We start from the raw sequence: 16,283 nt of genomic DNA, 5'->3' as shown, positions 1-16,283 counted from the left end.
CAAAAAAAAAAAAAAAAGAAAAAACAAAAAAAGAAAATGCAGGACACACCCTTATGGAAGTTGGAACTGGCATCCAATTCCTGAGCAAAGCCCGAAATGCATGGGACATAAGAGATAAGATAGACAAGGGGGACCTCATTAAACTGACAAGCTTCTGCAAAGCCAAAGAAACCATCAAGAGAGTAGGGAGACAGCCCACAGACTGTGAAAAAGTATTTGCCAACTCCATGTCTGACAAAGACCTAACATCTAGGATCTACAAGGAACTCAAATGTGCTGAAAAGAAAAAAACAAACAACCCCATTACAAAGTGGGCAAAAGATATGAACAGACACTTCTCAAAAGAAGACATATGAGCGGCCAACAGATACATGAAGAAATGTTCAGCTGGGCTTGGTGGCTAAATCTGTAATCCCGTGCTTGGGAGGCTGAGGTGAGTGGATTGCCTGAGCCCACGGGTTCGAGACCCGCCTGGGCAGGGGAGACCTCATCTCTACAATAAAATCAAAATTTAGCTGGGTGTGGTAGCGCACGCCTATAGTTCCAGCTACTTGGAAGGCTAAAGCGGAAGGATCGCCAGAGCCCAGCAGGTCGAGGCTGTGGTGGCCAGGAGCATGCCACTGCACTCCAGTCTGGGCGACTGAGTGAGACTCCAACTCAGAAAAAAAAAAAAAGAAATGTTCAACCTCACTAGTCATCAAGGAGATGTAAATTAAAACTACACTGAGATTCCACCTAACTTCAGTTAGAATGGCCATTATCAATAACTCAAAAAATAACAGATGCTGGAGAGGATGTGGTGAAAAGGGAAGAACACTTCTACACTGTTGGTGGGAGTGTAAACTAGTGCAGCCTCTGTGGAAATCAGTGTGGCGATTCCTAAAAGCTCTAAAAATCGACCTTCCATATGACCCCGCAATCCCCCTACTGGGAATATACCCTGAAGAACTCAAATCACTCTATCAAAAAGATTCCTGCACACGTATGTTTACGGCAGCACTGTTCACAATAGCAAGATCATGGAACCAACCATGCTGTCCATCAAAAGAGGACTAGTTTTTAAAAATGTGGTACATATACACAATGGAATATTACACAGCCATAAAAAAGAACAAAATCATGAATTTCGCAGCAACGTGGATGGAATTGGAGTTTATAATACTGAGTGATCTCTCACAGAAACTTCCAAGATCTGAATATCACATGTTCTCACACATAAGTGGACCTTGAACAACTATCGTAATACTATAAGCAAAGGATTCACAGTGGCAGGAAACTATGGGGGGAGGCAAAGAGGGGAAGGGAGGTGGGATTAACGGTAGTCAATATTTTCTGGGGACGGGGGGGGGCACACCTCATCAACAAGGGTACCTGCACAATACATATTTGTATACCTAACCCTTAACTGTACACCCCACAATTTTAAAATAAATGTTAAAAAAAATAAAGCTTTTTAAAGTTTTTTGAAAAAAAAAGAGAGTATTATAAATGACAGGTTTTTGTTTTGTTTTGTTTTTTTAAGTAAAAAATGTCCTTTGCTTTCTTCTCCCTCAAACTGTCCTTCCCCAGAATCTAGGGGAGGCATGTTGGGGGTGAGAAGAGGGAATGGAGGAGGGAGATTGAAAGAAATCCCACGGCTCCCTCCTTACTGGTCCCTGAACCTCAGGTGAATGAGGCCTCAATGAAGGACAGGGAGAAGCCCTGAAACAAATGGATAAGGGTGGATTTGGATGTGGACTGGTCTGAACTCCTTAATATATTAAAATACTTCTGTTTTCATGCTCATATATGACAATAGAGTTTTGGGATCTTCTTGAGATGCAGTCAAGGGGTAGGGAAGGGAATCCAAAAGATCATTTTTAAGGTAAGAGTGAAGACAAAAATAAAGCTGTTAACTCATCATACCCTACCAAGTTCAGGGCACTCAATAAAATAATTACATAAAAGTATACCTAAAGCAGGAAAAAAATCAGATCTGAGATACTGTAATTTTTTTCCTTAAGAGATGGTGGTCTCGCTCTGTGGCCCACGCTGGAGCACAATGGTGTGATGATAACTCACAGCAACCTCCAACTCCCAGGCTCAAGCGATTCTCCTGCCTCAGCCTCCCAACTAGCTGGGACTACAGAGGTGCATACCACCATGCCCAGCTCAATCAGATCTGAGATACTGTAACTTTTATATCAAGCATAAGCCCTGCAGCTTCAAGGTATGCTCCTGTCTTATTTTCCAGGATAACAGGCTCAGCCAGTACTTGAACTCAGATGTGTCAAATTCCAATGTCAATATTCTGTCCATGGGCCACATCTTTTAAGAGATGTATTGACTCAGTAGTGATTTAGAAATCAGGAAAGCTGTAGAACTGCTTAACCTATGAGTGAGCTCTGGCTATTTCTTAGATACAGTCAAGATGGCTTTCACTACTTTCAGCCCATCACTAGGGATTCTACCTTGCTGTTAAACATTTAAATGGTAGGGCTGGGCATGGTGGTTCACACCTGTAATCCTAGTGCTCTGGGAGGCCAAGACGGGAGGACTGCTTGAGGCCATGAGTTCAAAACCAGCCTGGGAAACACAATGAGGTACTGTCTTTACAAAAATAAAAACAAGAAATTTTTTCAAAAATTAGCTGCATGTAGTGGCACCTTCCTGTAGTCCCAGCTACTCAAGAGGCTAAGGCAGGAGGATCACTTGAGCTCAGGAGTTTGAAGCTGCGACAAGCCACGATCACGCCGCTGTACTTCATCCTGGGCAACAGAGTGAGACTCTGTCTCAAAAAACAAAATGCTAACTTGGAAAGATCATCTTCAGTATGCAGTGATACCTCTAGTTCATCACCAGGATTCTAGGCTCGATAGAAAACTGGCCACCCCTCTGTGAATACTAATGCCAGGACCAGGATACACTTAGTTTTCAAGGTCACTACCGGCTGTTCCTGGGTACTACTTTTGTGCCAGCTTATCAATTTCAGGTTATCTAAATTATTAAGATGACATCTATCCCCTGCTTGTACTCAAAGTCATTATTTCTGTTCGTGAATTATCAAAATTTCTTGTCATGCTGATGAGGCAGGAACAACTCAGGCTAATCTTATTTGGAAAAGAGACAACACCAGGTCTCTGCGCTGCTGGACCCACTCCTTGGACATTCTAGTCTCTTGGCTATAACTGGCCAACCAGTTAGCAAACACAAGGAGGGTGAGAGGTCATGATAACTAGTCAACAACCCAGTGGGCAATGCAGCATTCAAGTGCTGAAAGGAAGACACAGAAATGTACTCATGATATCTCTTAACTCTTACCCATACTAGGTCTCTTAAAAAAAACTTAAAGCCGGGCTGGTTGGCTCAGTCGGTCATCCCAGAGCTTTGGGAGGCCAAAGTGAGTGGATTGGCTGAGCCCGTGGGCTCGAGATCAGTCCGGGCAACTTGGTGAGACCTTGTCTCTACAATAAATAAATTTTTTAAAAATTAGCCTGGTGTGGTAGCACGCACCTGTAGATCCGGCTACTTGAAAGGCTGAGACGGAAGGATCATCTGAGCCCAGCAGGTCGACGTTGGAGTGACTAGGAGTGTCTTACTGCACTCTAGCCTGGGCGATGGAGTGAGATTCCAACTCATAAAAACCAAAAAAAAAAATTTAAAAACCTCTTAAGCCAGTTCTACTCTTAGAGTAGATTAATGTATCTGTTTATCACTCTACAACTTTTTAAAATGTAGATAACTTTTTTTAAAGTTCAGGAAAACTCGAACAATTCTCAGAAGTAGAACCTAAAAGAAAACCTTAAGGAACTGACATATTTACGGTAATTACAGGAAAGGTTACTTATATAGAAAATGATCTCTTCTTCTATAGCTCCATCAAAATCAAATGTAACATAAAGACTGTGAAAGAAACAAAATGTTAATTCAAAAAGTACGTAACCTTTAAACTATATTGAAGGAGGTTCTATAGACTTTTTAGAAAAATCACAGAATTAGGCCAGGCTCAGTGGTTCAGCCTGTAATCCCAGCACTTTGGGAGATCAAGGCAAGTGGACTGTCTGAGCCCACGGGTTCGAGAACAGCCTGGGCAACTTGGCCAGGCCTCGTCTCTACCATAAACAGAAAATTAGCCGGGTGTGATAGCACGCATCTGTAGTTTCGGCTACTTGGAAGGCTGAGGCGGAAGGATCGCTGGAGCCCAGCAGATCGACACTGTGGTGGCCATGAGTGTGCCACTGCACTCCAGCCTGGGCAACAGAGACTCCAACTCAAAACAAACAAACAAACAAACAGAAAACCACAGAATTCAGTGTTGATGGCCATTTGTAAAAGCCATTTCTCAGTAGGCATAAAAGTTCTACAAATGAGTAGGTCTCAGTGTGATTGTGTATCAGAATCACCTGTGATGCTTTTTAACCATACAAGAGTCAAGAGCCCTGACCTAACAACTCAGTACTGTATCTGTAAGGTTGAGGCGCTGGCAGCTGTGTTTTTAAAAGTGACACAGATGATTCTCGATTGGCAGCCAAGGTTAAGAATCACTACTGAAGAGTTTTAGATTAAAAATTACAGGAAAAAAACTTACAAAAAAACCCAAAAAAAACAAAGCAAAAGATGATTTTTTTTTTTTTTTTGAGTTGGAGTCTCACTCTGTTGCCCAGACTGGAGTGCAGTGGCCGCTCCCGGCCACTGCAGCCTTCACCTGCTGGGCTCCAGCAATCCTTCCACCTCAGCCTTCCAAGTAGCTGGAACTACAGGCACGCGCTACCACGCCCGGCTGATTTTTGATTGATTGTAGAGATGAGGTCTCGCCAAGTTGGCCAGGTGGGTCTCGAACCCACAGGCTCAGGCAATCCACTCACCTCAGCCTCCCAAGGCGTGGGATTACAGGCTGAGCCACCAAGCCCGGCTAAAGATGATTCTTTTAAAAGACTAATTAACCCATGAAAATATTGGCCAAAAAGAAAAGTGAAAAGATACAAGTCACCCAGTATCAATCATGAAAGGCGAACATTACTATAGATCCTAGAGTCATTAGAAAGTCACAAGATGGTATTATAAACTTTCTGTCCATAAAATTTTAATTTTAGATAAAATGACCAGATTTTCCAAAACCAATACAAGAGGAAGTAACTTTAAAAATTCCCAAACCTCACATATATGAAATAAGCTAAACATATCATTAAAAGCATTCCTACAAACACACAAACAATGACAATTCTAGGCTCAAATGGCTTCAACGATGAATTCTTCCAAACACGAATGAAGAAATCCTAGTTTATCCGAATTCTTCCAAAGCATTAAAAACAAGACACCACTTGCCAACTCATTCAATAAGGCAAGAATAATCCTGATACTAAAACCTTGACCAGCACATTACAAGAAATGAAAATTAAAAGCCAGTCTCTCTCCCGAATATGCATGGGAAAACCTACCTACATATAAAAATGTCATGATCATGACCATGCACGGTGGCTCATACCTGTAGTCCCAGCTACTCAGGAGGCTGAGGCAAGAGGATCACCTGAGCCCATGAGTAAAGTTGCAATAAACCAGATTGTGCCACTGCACTTTACTCTGGGCAATAGTGAGACCCCCCCAACTCAAAAAAATAATTTCTCCTATAAGATATAATAAGCACTATTAAATAATAAATTGGACTACTTTTTTTCTTTTTGAGTTGGGGTCTCATTCTGTTGCCCAGGCTGGAGTGCAGTGGCACACTCCCGGCCACCGCAGCCTCAACCTGCTGGGCTCCGGTGATCCTTCCACTTCAGCTTTCCAAGTAGCCAGAACTACAGGTGTGTACTACCACACCTAGCTAATTTTTTATTTACTGCAGAGACAACGTCTCGCCAAGTTGCCCGGGCAGGTCTCGAACCCGCAGGCTCAGGCAATCCACTAGCCTCAGCTTCCCAAAGTGCTGGGATTACTGGCTGAGCCACCGAGCCCGGCCAAATCGGACTACTTTAATCTTAAAAACTTATGTCACCAGGCACAGAGGCTCATGCCTGGGCCTCGGGTTCGAGACCAGCCTGGGCAACTTGGCAAGACCTTATCTCTACAATAAATCAAAAAATTAGCTGGACGTGGTAGCGCGTGACCGTAGTTCCAGCTACTCGGAAGACTGAGGTGGAAAGATTGCCTGAGCACAGCAGGTTAAGGCTGCGGTGGTCATGAATGTGCCACTGCACTTCAGTATAGGAGACAGAGTGAGACTCCTACTCAAAAAAAAAAACAACAAAAAAACAAAAAAAAACTCTTGCTAAAACTTATTTCATCAGAACACCAAGAGTGACAAGTCACAGAGTGGGAGAAAATACATGTAATGCATATAACCAATATTCCTAACTAAAATATGTGTTTTTTAAAGAAACTCCCATAAGTCAACAGGTTAAAGTTAATAAATTCAACAAAGAAAGAACAAGAGATTTCTTTTTTTTGTAATTGTAGAGATGAGGTCTTGCCAAGTTGCCCAGGCTAGTCTTGAATCCCTGAGCTAAAGCAATCCTCTTGCCTTGGTCTCCCCAAGTGCTGAGATTTTAGGCTTGAGCCACCATGTCTGATTCAAAAGACTTTTAAAATAGGTATTTCAAAAGACAATGGTCAAAGAACAGTAAGTATATAAAGAGATACCCAACACTGTTAGTATGCAGGGAAGTGCAAATTAAGACCATGAAATATCACAGCCCATCTACCAGTATGGCTAAAATTAAAACTACTGACAAAACCAAATGTTGCCAAATATATGGAGCAACTAGAACTCTTACAAACTACAGGTAGGAGTTTAAATTGGTACACTCACTTTGGAAAACTGGATGACACTCCAAGCCATACATCAACAGAAGTGTATTCATGTGTGCATCAAAAGACATGTACATGAATGCTGATGGCACCATGCATAACAGACAAAAACTAGAAGCAACTCAAATAACAATCAGTAGAATAAATGGTGAGATGTGGGCATGCAATAAACTGAACAAAGAAAATGAAAAAACTAACAGCTATGTAAGTTCTGGCAAAATTAATTCCCCCTTCTCTCCTATCTTTGCCACATCCCCAGCTCCCTATTTAATCCTTGCTCTTTGCTCATTAATTTGTCTAAATTGTTAAGCCTGTAATCCCAACACTTTGGGAGGCCAAAGCAGGAAGATTGCCTGAGCCAAAGGTTCGAGACCAGCCTAGGCAATTTGGCGAGATCTCGTCTCTACAATAAATCAATTTAAATTGTTTTGCTGTATGTGATCTACCTCATTCTTTCTTGAAGTGAGTGGGTTAAAAATGAGTGTATATGCCTTCTTGTTCTTAAAAGAGCTGACAAACACGAATGCAATTCCAGTTCATCATGGAAAACCTAAGCTCAGTTTCAAGGGGATTTATGCTGAGGTGAAGTATCCAGTTCATCATTTTGGGCAATAGTCACATAGGTTTCTTCCTCTTCCTCACATCCTTATCCTTCCCAATGCTTTAAAAGGTAAAAACCACTCTTAGCCTGCGGACTGAAAACACCAGTCTGAGACCTTAGTTTGTGGATCCTGTGACACCAAGGCTGCACCAAAAGGCAGCCAGCCAACATGAAAAAGAAATTAGTTCCTGGCACTCCCCCTGGTGGACTGAGTGGATCTAAACGATACAGACGACTCAGCACTGCACACTACAGATGCCCATCTGTTTTCTTCTGGGCCAAGTGTATACTCCCAGTTGGGGACCGGGAAATAATTAATGTGGAAAAAGCACAACAAAGTATTTCACAAGACTACCAAGGACAGTGAAGCAGTTGTTAAAAGTAGAAGCTCTGAAGTCAGACACGCCAAGGGTTAGTGTCCTGGTCCTACTACTTATGAGATCTATGACCCTGGATAACTATCCCAGGATTGTTATACTAAATAAAGTAATATAATTGACGCACTGTGCAAAGTACTCAACACTGACAGGAATTAAAAAGTGAAAGACAGATGATGGTACACAAAATGTTAGACAGTAAAAGGTTCAATGAGTAAGAAAACTGCCCAACTTCCCATGAAACAAACCTCTGCGGTGAGTTTTAAAACACAAAAGCTGCATAATTAACGTTTGCATACCTAACCCTGAATTGTACCCTACATCTTTAAAATATTTTTTAAAATTGAAAATAAGAAATTAAAACTTAAGAAAAGAATGGTTACTGAATAATATCAAATGACATTTGAGTATCTATTAATAAAGTCAACTCTTTAGATTTTGGTATAATAAATTATGTTGCTAGATTTCTTGATACTGAAACATCTTTGTCTTTCTGGAATAAAACCTACTTTAAACACACACACACACACACACACACACACACACACACACACACACACACAAAAGCACCTCTGCTGTCTGTAATTGATGGCCTACCATTAATTTCATAAAAATACAGGATCTGAAAAGTTTAAGTCCACATACTACTACAGATCAAAAATACAGTATTTGTGGGATATGAAACCAGGACACATGGAGGGCTGACTTTTCCTGCATACATGCACTGCAGGGCCAGTTGTGGGACTTGAGTATGCACGGATTTGGGTAGACACAGGAGTCCTGAAACCAACCATCACTGTATACTGAAGGATGACTGTCAGTTTTCAGGAAGTCGCTTTTACATTCTAAAATTTGACAAATTACAAAGTGAATATGCTTAGATGCAATGCAAATAGCAAACAGATGAAAAGATACCAGTCACCACCAGCTGCTGCTCAAGAACTGACTGCTGTCTGCTCTTACTCAGTTGCTGACACCTCCATACCCATTGAGTTTCTCAACCTTTTCATCTGCTTTGTCTTTCAAAGAAAAATGGAAACAAGACAAATGCTTACCAAGTCCAACCGTATCCAAAATGAAAAACATATACTTAAATAAAGGTCACAATGCACACCAGAGATAAAACAAAGACTTTTATTGCACATTTATAAAATCTGCATAATTGCAAGTGTTCTTCCCTCCCACAATTCCGCCATTTATCTTTAAACTTGGGTTAAAACACAATATCCAATCAGGAGCCTTTTAAAAATGGTCAGTCAACAAGGAGTATTTTTCTCTACATATACATATAATAAATGCTTTTTTTCTTTTTACAAATCCACATCCCTTATTTTTAAAAGCAAAATAAGGGGAGGGGGATCAAATGGTCTTTTGGACCAGCAATTGCCTTAGACACCTGCTTTTGACAATTTTCAGACATTAGAAAATTTTTCCTAAAAGGCTAACAACTATTAACACACAATCTTTAGTCAAGTTTCACAATGCTAATCTGCCTGAAGTCCTTAATGCTTTCCTTTCTTTCACTTAGGACTAAGTGTGAGGTTTTCTGGTCAATTTAAAAATAGAAAAGAGAGAAGAAAGGAGAAGCGGCTCTCTTGACTTTTCAGCATCTGTTGCCATGTAACCTCATTCTCCCCACATGTAAAAGGGCGCAGTTCATCAGCAGCCCATTTTGTCATCTCCTGTCAAGAGCTAGGCAAGGCTTGTGTTTCTCATCTCTTACAGTTAAGAATTTTTAAATGTCATCTGTATTTGATAAAATAACTAGTAGCTGTTCATCTGGTTCAGGTTCTGATGAATCATTCTTCTATTCTGCTGTCAAAAATATTTATGCCTGAAGGATAATTTTAAAAGTGGCAAGAGGCTTAGAAAAGCCCAAGCGTTATTGTAGATACAAAGGCATTTCAGGTCTTCTGGCATCTTTCAATATGTTAATACACTGGTTCCTGCCTTTTCTAGTGAGTAGCTTTTATGATGCTGTACCTAAATGTGCAGTTTTATTTTCAATCCTTCTTTAGCACATGCAGCATGTTTGGGGTCTGAATCTGAACCTTATTTGTCCTCCGAATCTCTTTTCCAAGGTGAGCACTGTTGACAACAGACTTCTGTGCAACAGGCAGGCAGCACCAGGATGGGCCTTGAACATGTAGGGGCTCATTTCACTGTCACAGTTGAAACTCCTTGAATTGACTCCATGACAGCTGCAAATCGGCTACAAAGGTCATAGGGAGAATTGGGTCGAATAGTTGGAGGCTCCTTCAGGACGATGATTTCTGCAGAAGGATCTAGAAGTCTGGGTAAAAACTCCCCTAAGCACAGCTGCAGATTTTCTGTGGAGGAAAAATAGATAGTTACATATACAGCTAACTAGATCTCTAAGTAAAGACTAACAAGCCTGCAACTACACAGGAAGGCCTTCAAAGGCCCCCTTACCTAACCTCAAGGTAAGCATTATGCTGCCAATTAACAACCAGGAGTGTGAGACCAGCCTCTGGGAAACACAGTGAGATTCGTCTCTACAAGGCAATTTAAAAATTAGCTAGACATGGTGGTGTGTATCTATAGTCCCACGTACTCAGGAGGCTGAGGTGAGAGTATCGTCTGAGCTCAGGTGGTCGAGGCTGCAGTGAGCCATAATCATGTCACTGCACTCCAGCCTAGGTGACAGAGTGAGTCCTCGATTCAAAAAAAAGCATTATGTTGACAGTTACCAACAAATAATAATTCCTTCAGGCCAAACCAGGAGTGCAAATAAATATACCAAAGCTTTAGGTTACTGTTTCAGGACATCTGATGTTGGTAGAACACGATATAGTCGCTTCATTATAAATAGATTTTTTTTTTGAGTCGGAGTCTTGCTTTTTCATCTAGGCTGGAGTGCAGTGGCACGTTCAAGATCACCGCAGCCTTGATCTGCTGGGCTCAGGTGATCCTTCTGCCTCAGCCTTTCAAGCAGCTGGAATTACAGGCGTGTGCCACCACACCCAGTTAATTTTCTTATTTATTGTAGAGAGGAGGTCTTGCCATGCTGCCCAGGCTGGTTTTGAACCTGTGGACTCAGGCAATCCTCCTACCTCTGCCTCCCAAAGTGCTGAGATTACAGCCGTGAGTCACTGCGCCTGGCAAGAATAGGTCTAATCAATCATTTTAAAATTTGAAAAAGTAGATATGATACTCTGAACCATAGATATAATGGTGCTATTTTCTTTCAAATGATTAAAACATACCAGTGTGTATAACATGGTATTAAGTATTTTATGATGCTCTAAATAAAAACTGAAGACATTAAAGGAAACTATGTAGCAACTAGTTATTACAGAATTTTTCAATAAACACTATAAACTTAAACACTTGAACCTACCACTGACGTCGATGGAGCATCTTCATATCAGTGAGAAACTAACAAAGAGGATTCCTATCAGAATGTACACCAACTTCCACATCTACTGACATCACCTACAAATAACTAGTTTAGTGCTCCCAAAAATGCTTTGGACCAGCAAGGATGTCCCATGTACTAATTCATTAAGCTCAAAGGCATCATAGTTAGTATTTTTATGTCTTAAAACTTCAAGTCACAGAATTTAAAGGCACCATCACGTAATCATACTCTGCATAGGTAGATTTTGATTTTTAAACTATAAAACATTCAGATCTGGACACAAGAGACAATTCCTGGAGAGCAGTGACTTTTTTCCAGCAGGGCTTGTTGGTTGCCAGTGAAGATGCTGCTGCAGCCACGGGGAGGGTGAAGGGAAGGAAAGAAGCCCAGCATTTCTTCCATTGTTTCAACAGAGTCGATCCACTTTTAATTCACTTATATGCTGAGGGGCTCCAATCCATAAAAAGGTTTGGAAACCAGCACTACCAGGAGATCACTTAATTTCTAGAATTCTCAAAACCTTAGAACATTATCAAAAGTGATCACAACAGCATACCTGCAATGTCTTGCCCAAGGTAAGAGCACCAATGGTTTCTCATGACCTCAATGGCATCCAGGTCGTCCTTGGAAATGTCATTATTAATGATAAGGTGAATACAGGGGATGATCAGTTCATTCATCACATTAATACCCTCTGTTACAGAGTGATCATCGTTTGTTTCAAAGAGAGAAGCTGCTCTGGCATTCAGCTCCTACAGATAAAAGAGAGGGGGGAAAAGTCTGAAAAAAATAAACATCTCTTTAATAACAGTCTAAACAAGTGGTTCAAACTTCACCGCACATAGGAAGCATTTAGGGAATCTTTAAAATCTACTGACACCTGGATTCCACTCCTGACATGTTGATTTAATTAGTATTCAGGTGGCCTGGGCTTAGGATTTTATTTATTTTTTTGAGTCAGAGTCTCACTCTGTCACCCAGGCTGGAATGCAGTGGCACGTTCACAGTCACCGCAGTCTCGGCTTGCTGGGCTCTGGCAATCCTTCCACTTCAGCCTTCCAAGTATCTGGAACTACAGGCATGTACCACAATGCCCAGCTAATTTTTTTTTTTTTTTATTTACTGTAGAGAGGAGGTCTCATATGTTGCCCAGGCTGGTCTCAAACCTGTGGGCTCAGGCAATCCTCTTGCCTCCGCCTCCCAAAGTGCTGGGATTGTAGGTGTGAGTCACTGCGTCCGGTGGGATTTTATAAAAGCTCCCCAAGTGATTCTAACGCAGCCAAGTTTAGGATCCAATGGCCTAAACTTACAAGCCAAGGCCATGCATAAACACTTGCTTCAACCAAGGACCTGTTCAATGGTTCTCAATCTCCACTCAGCATCAGAATCACCTGCAGAAGATACACTGATGCCCAGACTCCTACCCAGGGATTCTGGTTTAATTGTCTAGGGAGGGGCCTGAACGTCACTATTATGGAGGTTGGGACCCAATGATGGAAAGAGTCTAAATCCCTATTACTGCATTACTATAGAAGCCAAGTAGGATATTAACAATGGCAATTTGATGATATAAAAACATGGCTCTAATAAAATTCAGACCCATCGAATCTACAGGGCCCCTTTTTCAGCTTCTAAGTGGCCCTACCACACCTATAACTAATACATAAATCAAAGTATAAACCAGAAAAAGCTCTTGAGGGTGAATATGTGCCATGGCTTAATCTCCTCCATTTGGTAGGAACAAAGCCAAGGCAGTGGAAGAAATGCTGTCTTGTCTTCGGTGAAGGTCAGATTTGCTGGGTATCAGGGAAAACGAACACAAGCATGCAATGTGAAGGAAAGCCACCTTGTTACCGTTCTCTGAAGGCAAGGGGATACAGATCTGTCTTTCCATGTGGCTGCCAAATGCAAATTACACCAAGATTTGGTCTTCACTAGTGTATGACAATGATGCTATCAAAATGGCAGGACCAGTTCTTAAAGTCCATACCTTTTTAAAAAAAAAAAACTGAAATGTCTTAGAAGTCACTAAAATTTTCATCTACTAGCTTAGCAGGAAACAAGGAAAAAATATACTGTATTCCTTCATACACTTATTACATGCTGACTATATGCCAGACACAGTGAAAACATCTGTGTTCAAGGAAAGCACAGTCTTATGGGGAAGCAATGTGAGAAAAACTGTAATGCAGGCACACATGAAGGGCACACAGAGAGGAATGACTGGCTCACGTCATAACTTCCTTGAGCGGTTGAGGAAAAATGATCTTCACTTAAAGTAAATGAAAAGAACCTCTTCAACGCAAAACTGCTTGTGAGACTTTGGGGGGAAACTCTAAAGCCTGGTGGAGACGATTATTTTGTTTTGTAAGCTACTATCTCTTCATGGCTTCAAAACGCAGAGGTAAGAAAATAAAAAGAAGAAATAAAAATCTGAAGACTCTACAAACAGTACAAACCAGAAGGCATTTTCTTCGGTACAAAGCAATCACCGATTCCTTGACCCCGCGGCAGGGACCCTTCATCAGCAGAGCGGCATTGCTCTGGTAGGCATACACCAGGTAGGAAAGTGCCTCTTGGTACCTTAGGAAATGGGAGAGCAACAATAGCTGAGTGCTTGTTCGCCAAAATCTAGGGCTTAGACCTCACTTTTCCCCAACTGAAGAACCGACTTATCTGCAATTATGAAAAAATCTTAAGACAGAGTTACCATGGAAAAAATCTAAGGGTCAAAAATGGCAGCGAGTCTCAGCTTTCCTACAAATCGGCCAACCTACCCAAGGCAAATCAGGAAACTTCCCAGGGTCTCATTTTTTCCCATCTCTAAAACAAAGAAGTGGATAGATGCTCACTAGGGTCCATGTCAACTCGAAACTTCATTTTCTGGGTTCACCTTCTAGACAGTCTGGCATGGTATATCTCTTGACTAAAAAAAATATCATATGTGAAGGATGAAAAACTATGTGTGATGTTTAGAGCAAAACTGAAACACTGGAAAGAGAAGAGGAATACCAGTGTAGGTGACAAAGAAGGTTACCCATGGCTGTGACTCAGTATTCTCAGGTGGACGTCAAGAAATAACAGTGTTCTGGTCATAAGCGTGGTGAAATAAAAGGTCAACATACTTTCCTTTCTGATAGAGTTCCAGGCCTGTTAGGAGATACACAGACACCTTGCGGAACAAACTATAATCTTCATGCCACTTCTGAAAAGGAATGACTACCATTAATAATTATGATCACAATAAACTGTTGCTGTACTTTCCCCTAAGCTTTAAATTCGATACAAATATTTATCGCACACATCTTGTCAGCCACAAAAACAATAAACACAAATGTTTTCAGATAGAAAGACATTTAAAATAAAAGTCTCCCACTGACCTTAATTTTCAGTGTTCTGTTCCTTTCACTGAGGAACAGAAATATTTATTTCACATGAGCTTTAGAAGTTATTATCTTGCCGGGTGCAGTGGCTCACTGTGCTGTAATCTCAGCACTTTGAAAGGTGGAGGCAAGAGGACTGCCTGAGCCCATGGATTTGAGACCAGCCTGGATAACTTGGCGAGACCTCATCTCTACAATAAATCAAAAAATTAGTTGGGCGTGGTGGCATGTGCCCATGGTTCCAGCTACTTGGAAGGATGAGGCAGAAGGATCGCCTGAGCCCAGTGGGTTGAGGCTGCGGTGGCCATAAGCATGCCACTGTACTCCAGCTTGGGTGACAGAGTGAGACTCCGACAAAAAAAAAAGTTATCATCTTAATTTCCAACAGCCATGTCTAAGTCATTCAGCTCTGGCTAAGTGAATGACCTCTCAAGGTTTCTTCGAGCACTGAAGAAACCATCCAGATATGTGAAAGATGGGAGGAAGAGGCCATTCCAAGTCATAGAGAACAGCATTCAAGCTCAGTAGGTGTGGTGGGCACACCTTAGGTGGTACAATACACTGTTTTGCATGGAACACTATTTTTTAAAAAATGTGTAGCTATGTATATATTTTAATGCATATTTAAAAACCTTATCAAGCCGGGCACAGTGACTCATGCCTAAGTCCCAGCTACTAAGGAGGCTAAGGCAGATGGATCCCTTGAGCCTGGGAGTTTGAAGCTGCAGTGAGCTATAGCTGTGCCAGCGCACTCTGGCCTGGGAGACCCTGGGAGACAGCGAGAGACCCTGTCTCTAAAATAAATTTTTTTTCCAAGTCAGAGTCTCACTCTGTCACCCAGGCTGGAGTGCAGAGGAATGCTCATAGCCACCGCAGCCTTGACCTGCTGGGCTCAGGCAATCCTTCTGCCCCAGCCTTCCAAGTAGCTGGAACTACAGGTATGTGCTACCACACATGGCTAATTTTTTGGTGATTTATTATAGAGACGAGGTCTCACCAAATTGCCCAGGCTGGTCTTGAACCCCTGGGCTCAGGCAATCCTCCCACTTCAGTCTCCAAAAGTGCTGGGATTACAAGCATGAGCCACTGCACCTGGCTAATAAATTTTATTTATTTATTTATTTATTTGAGTTGGAGACTCACTCTTGTCGCCCAGGCTGGAGGAGTACAGTGGCAAGCTCACTGTCAACGCAGCCTTGACCTGCTGGGCTTAGGCTATCCTTCCATCTCAACCTTCCAAGTACTTGGAACTACGAACACACGCCACCATGTCTGGCTAGTGTGTGTGTGTGTGTGGGTGGTCTGGCTAGTGTGTGTGTGTGTGTGTGTGTGTGTGTGTGTGTGTGTGTGTGTGTGTGTGCGCGCGCGCGCGCGTGTGCTGGGCTTAGGCTATCCTTCCATCTCAGCCTTCCAAGTACCTGGAACTACGGACACACGCCACCATGTCTGGCTAGTGTGTGCATGTGTGTGTGTGTGCGTGTGTGTGCGCACGCACGCTGGGCTTAGGCTATCCTTCCATCTCAGCCTTCCAAGTAGTTGGAACTATGGACACACGCCACCATGTCTGGCTAGTGTATGTGTGTGTGTGTGTGTAAGAGATTTATTGTAGAGACGAGGAACTACGGACACACGCCACCATGTCTGGCTAGTGTGTGTGTGTGTGTGTGTGTGTGTGTGTGTGTGTGTGTGTGTGTGTGTGTGAGAGATTTATTGTGGAGACAGGTTCTCACCAAGTTGCCCAGGCTGGTCGTATA

General features: G+C 42.0%; 1 protein-coding gene across 6 annotated transcripts in view; it reads right to left on the bottom strand.

Annotated features, from left to right (window-relative positions):
• Positions 1-8,882: 8,882 nt before the first annotated feature.
• Positions 8,883-16,283, bottom strand: part of USP28 (ubiquitin specific peptidase 28) — a 56,640-nt gene continuing 49,239 nt past the window's right edge. For all 6 annotated transcript variants that reach the window (XM_021706367.1, XM_021706376.1, XM_021706380.1 and 3 more), the window contains 4 exons: positions 14,272-14,351; positions 13,606-13,729; positions 11,703-11,898; positions 8,883-10,094 (listed from right to left, as the gene is read on the bottom strand). In XM_021706367.1, the coding sequence (XP_021562042.1) occupies positions 9,919-10,094; positions 11,703-11,898; positions 13,606-13,729; positions 14,272-14,351 (576 nt within the window). In that variant the 3' untranslated portion in view covers positions 8,883-9,918. The remainder of the gene's footprint in view (positions 10,095-11,702; positions 11,899-13,605; positions 13,730-14,271; positions 14,352-16,283) is intronic.

This window comes from Carlito syrichta, unplaced genomic scaffold, assembly GCF_000164805.1.
Source record: "Carlito syrichta isolate Samal-C Ts95f unplaced genomic scaffold, Tarsius_syrichta-2.0.1 Scaffold115681, whole genome shotgun sequence".
Classification (NCBI taxonomy): domain Eukaryota; kingdom Metazoa; phylum Chordata; class Mammalia; order Primates; family Tarsiidae; genus Carlito; species Carlito syrichta.
Note: the sequence above shows the minus strand (reverse complement) of the source record. Positions and strands in the feature narration are given on the sequence as shown.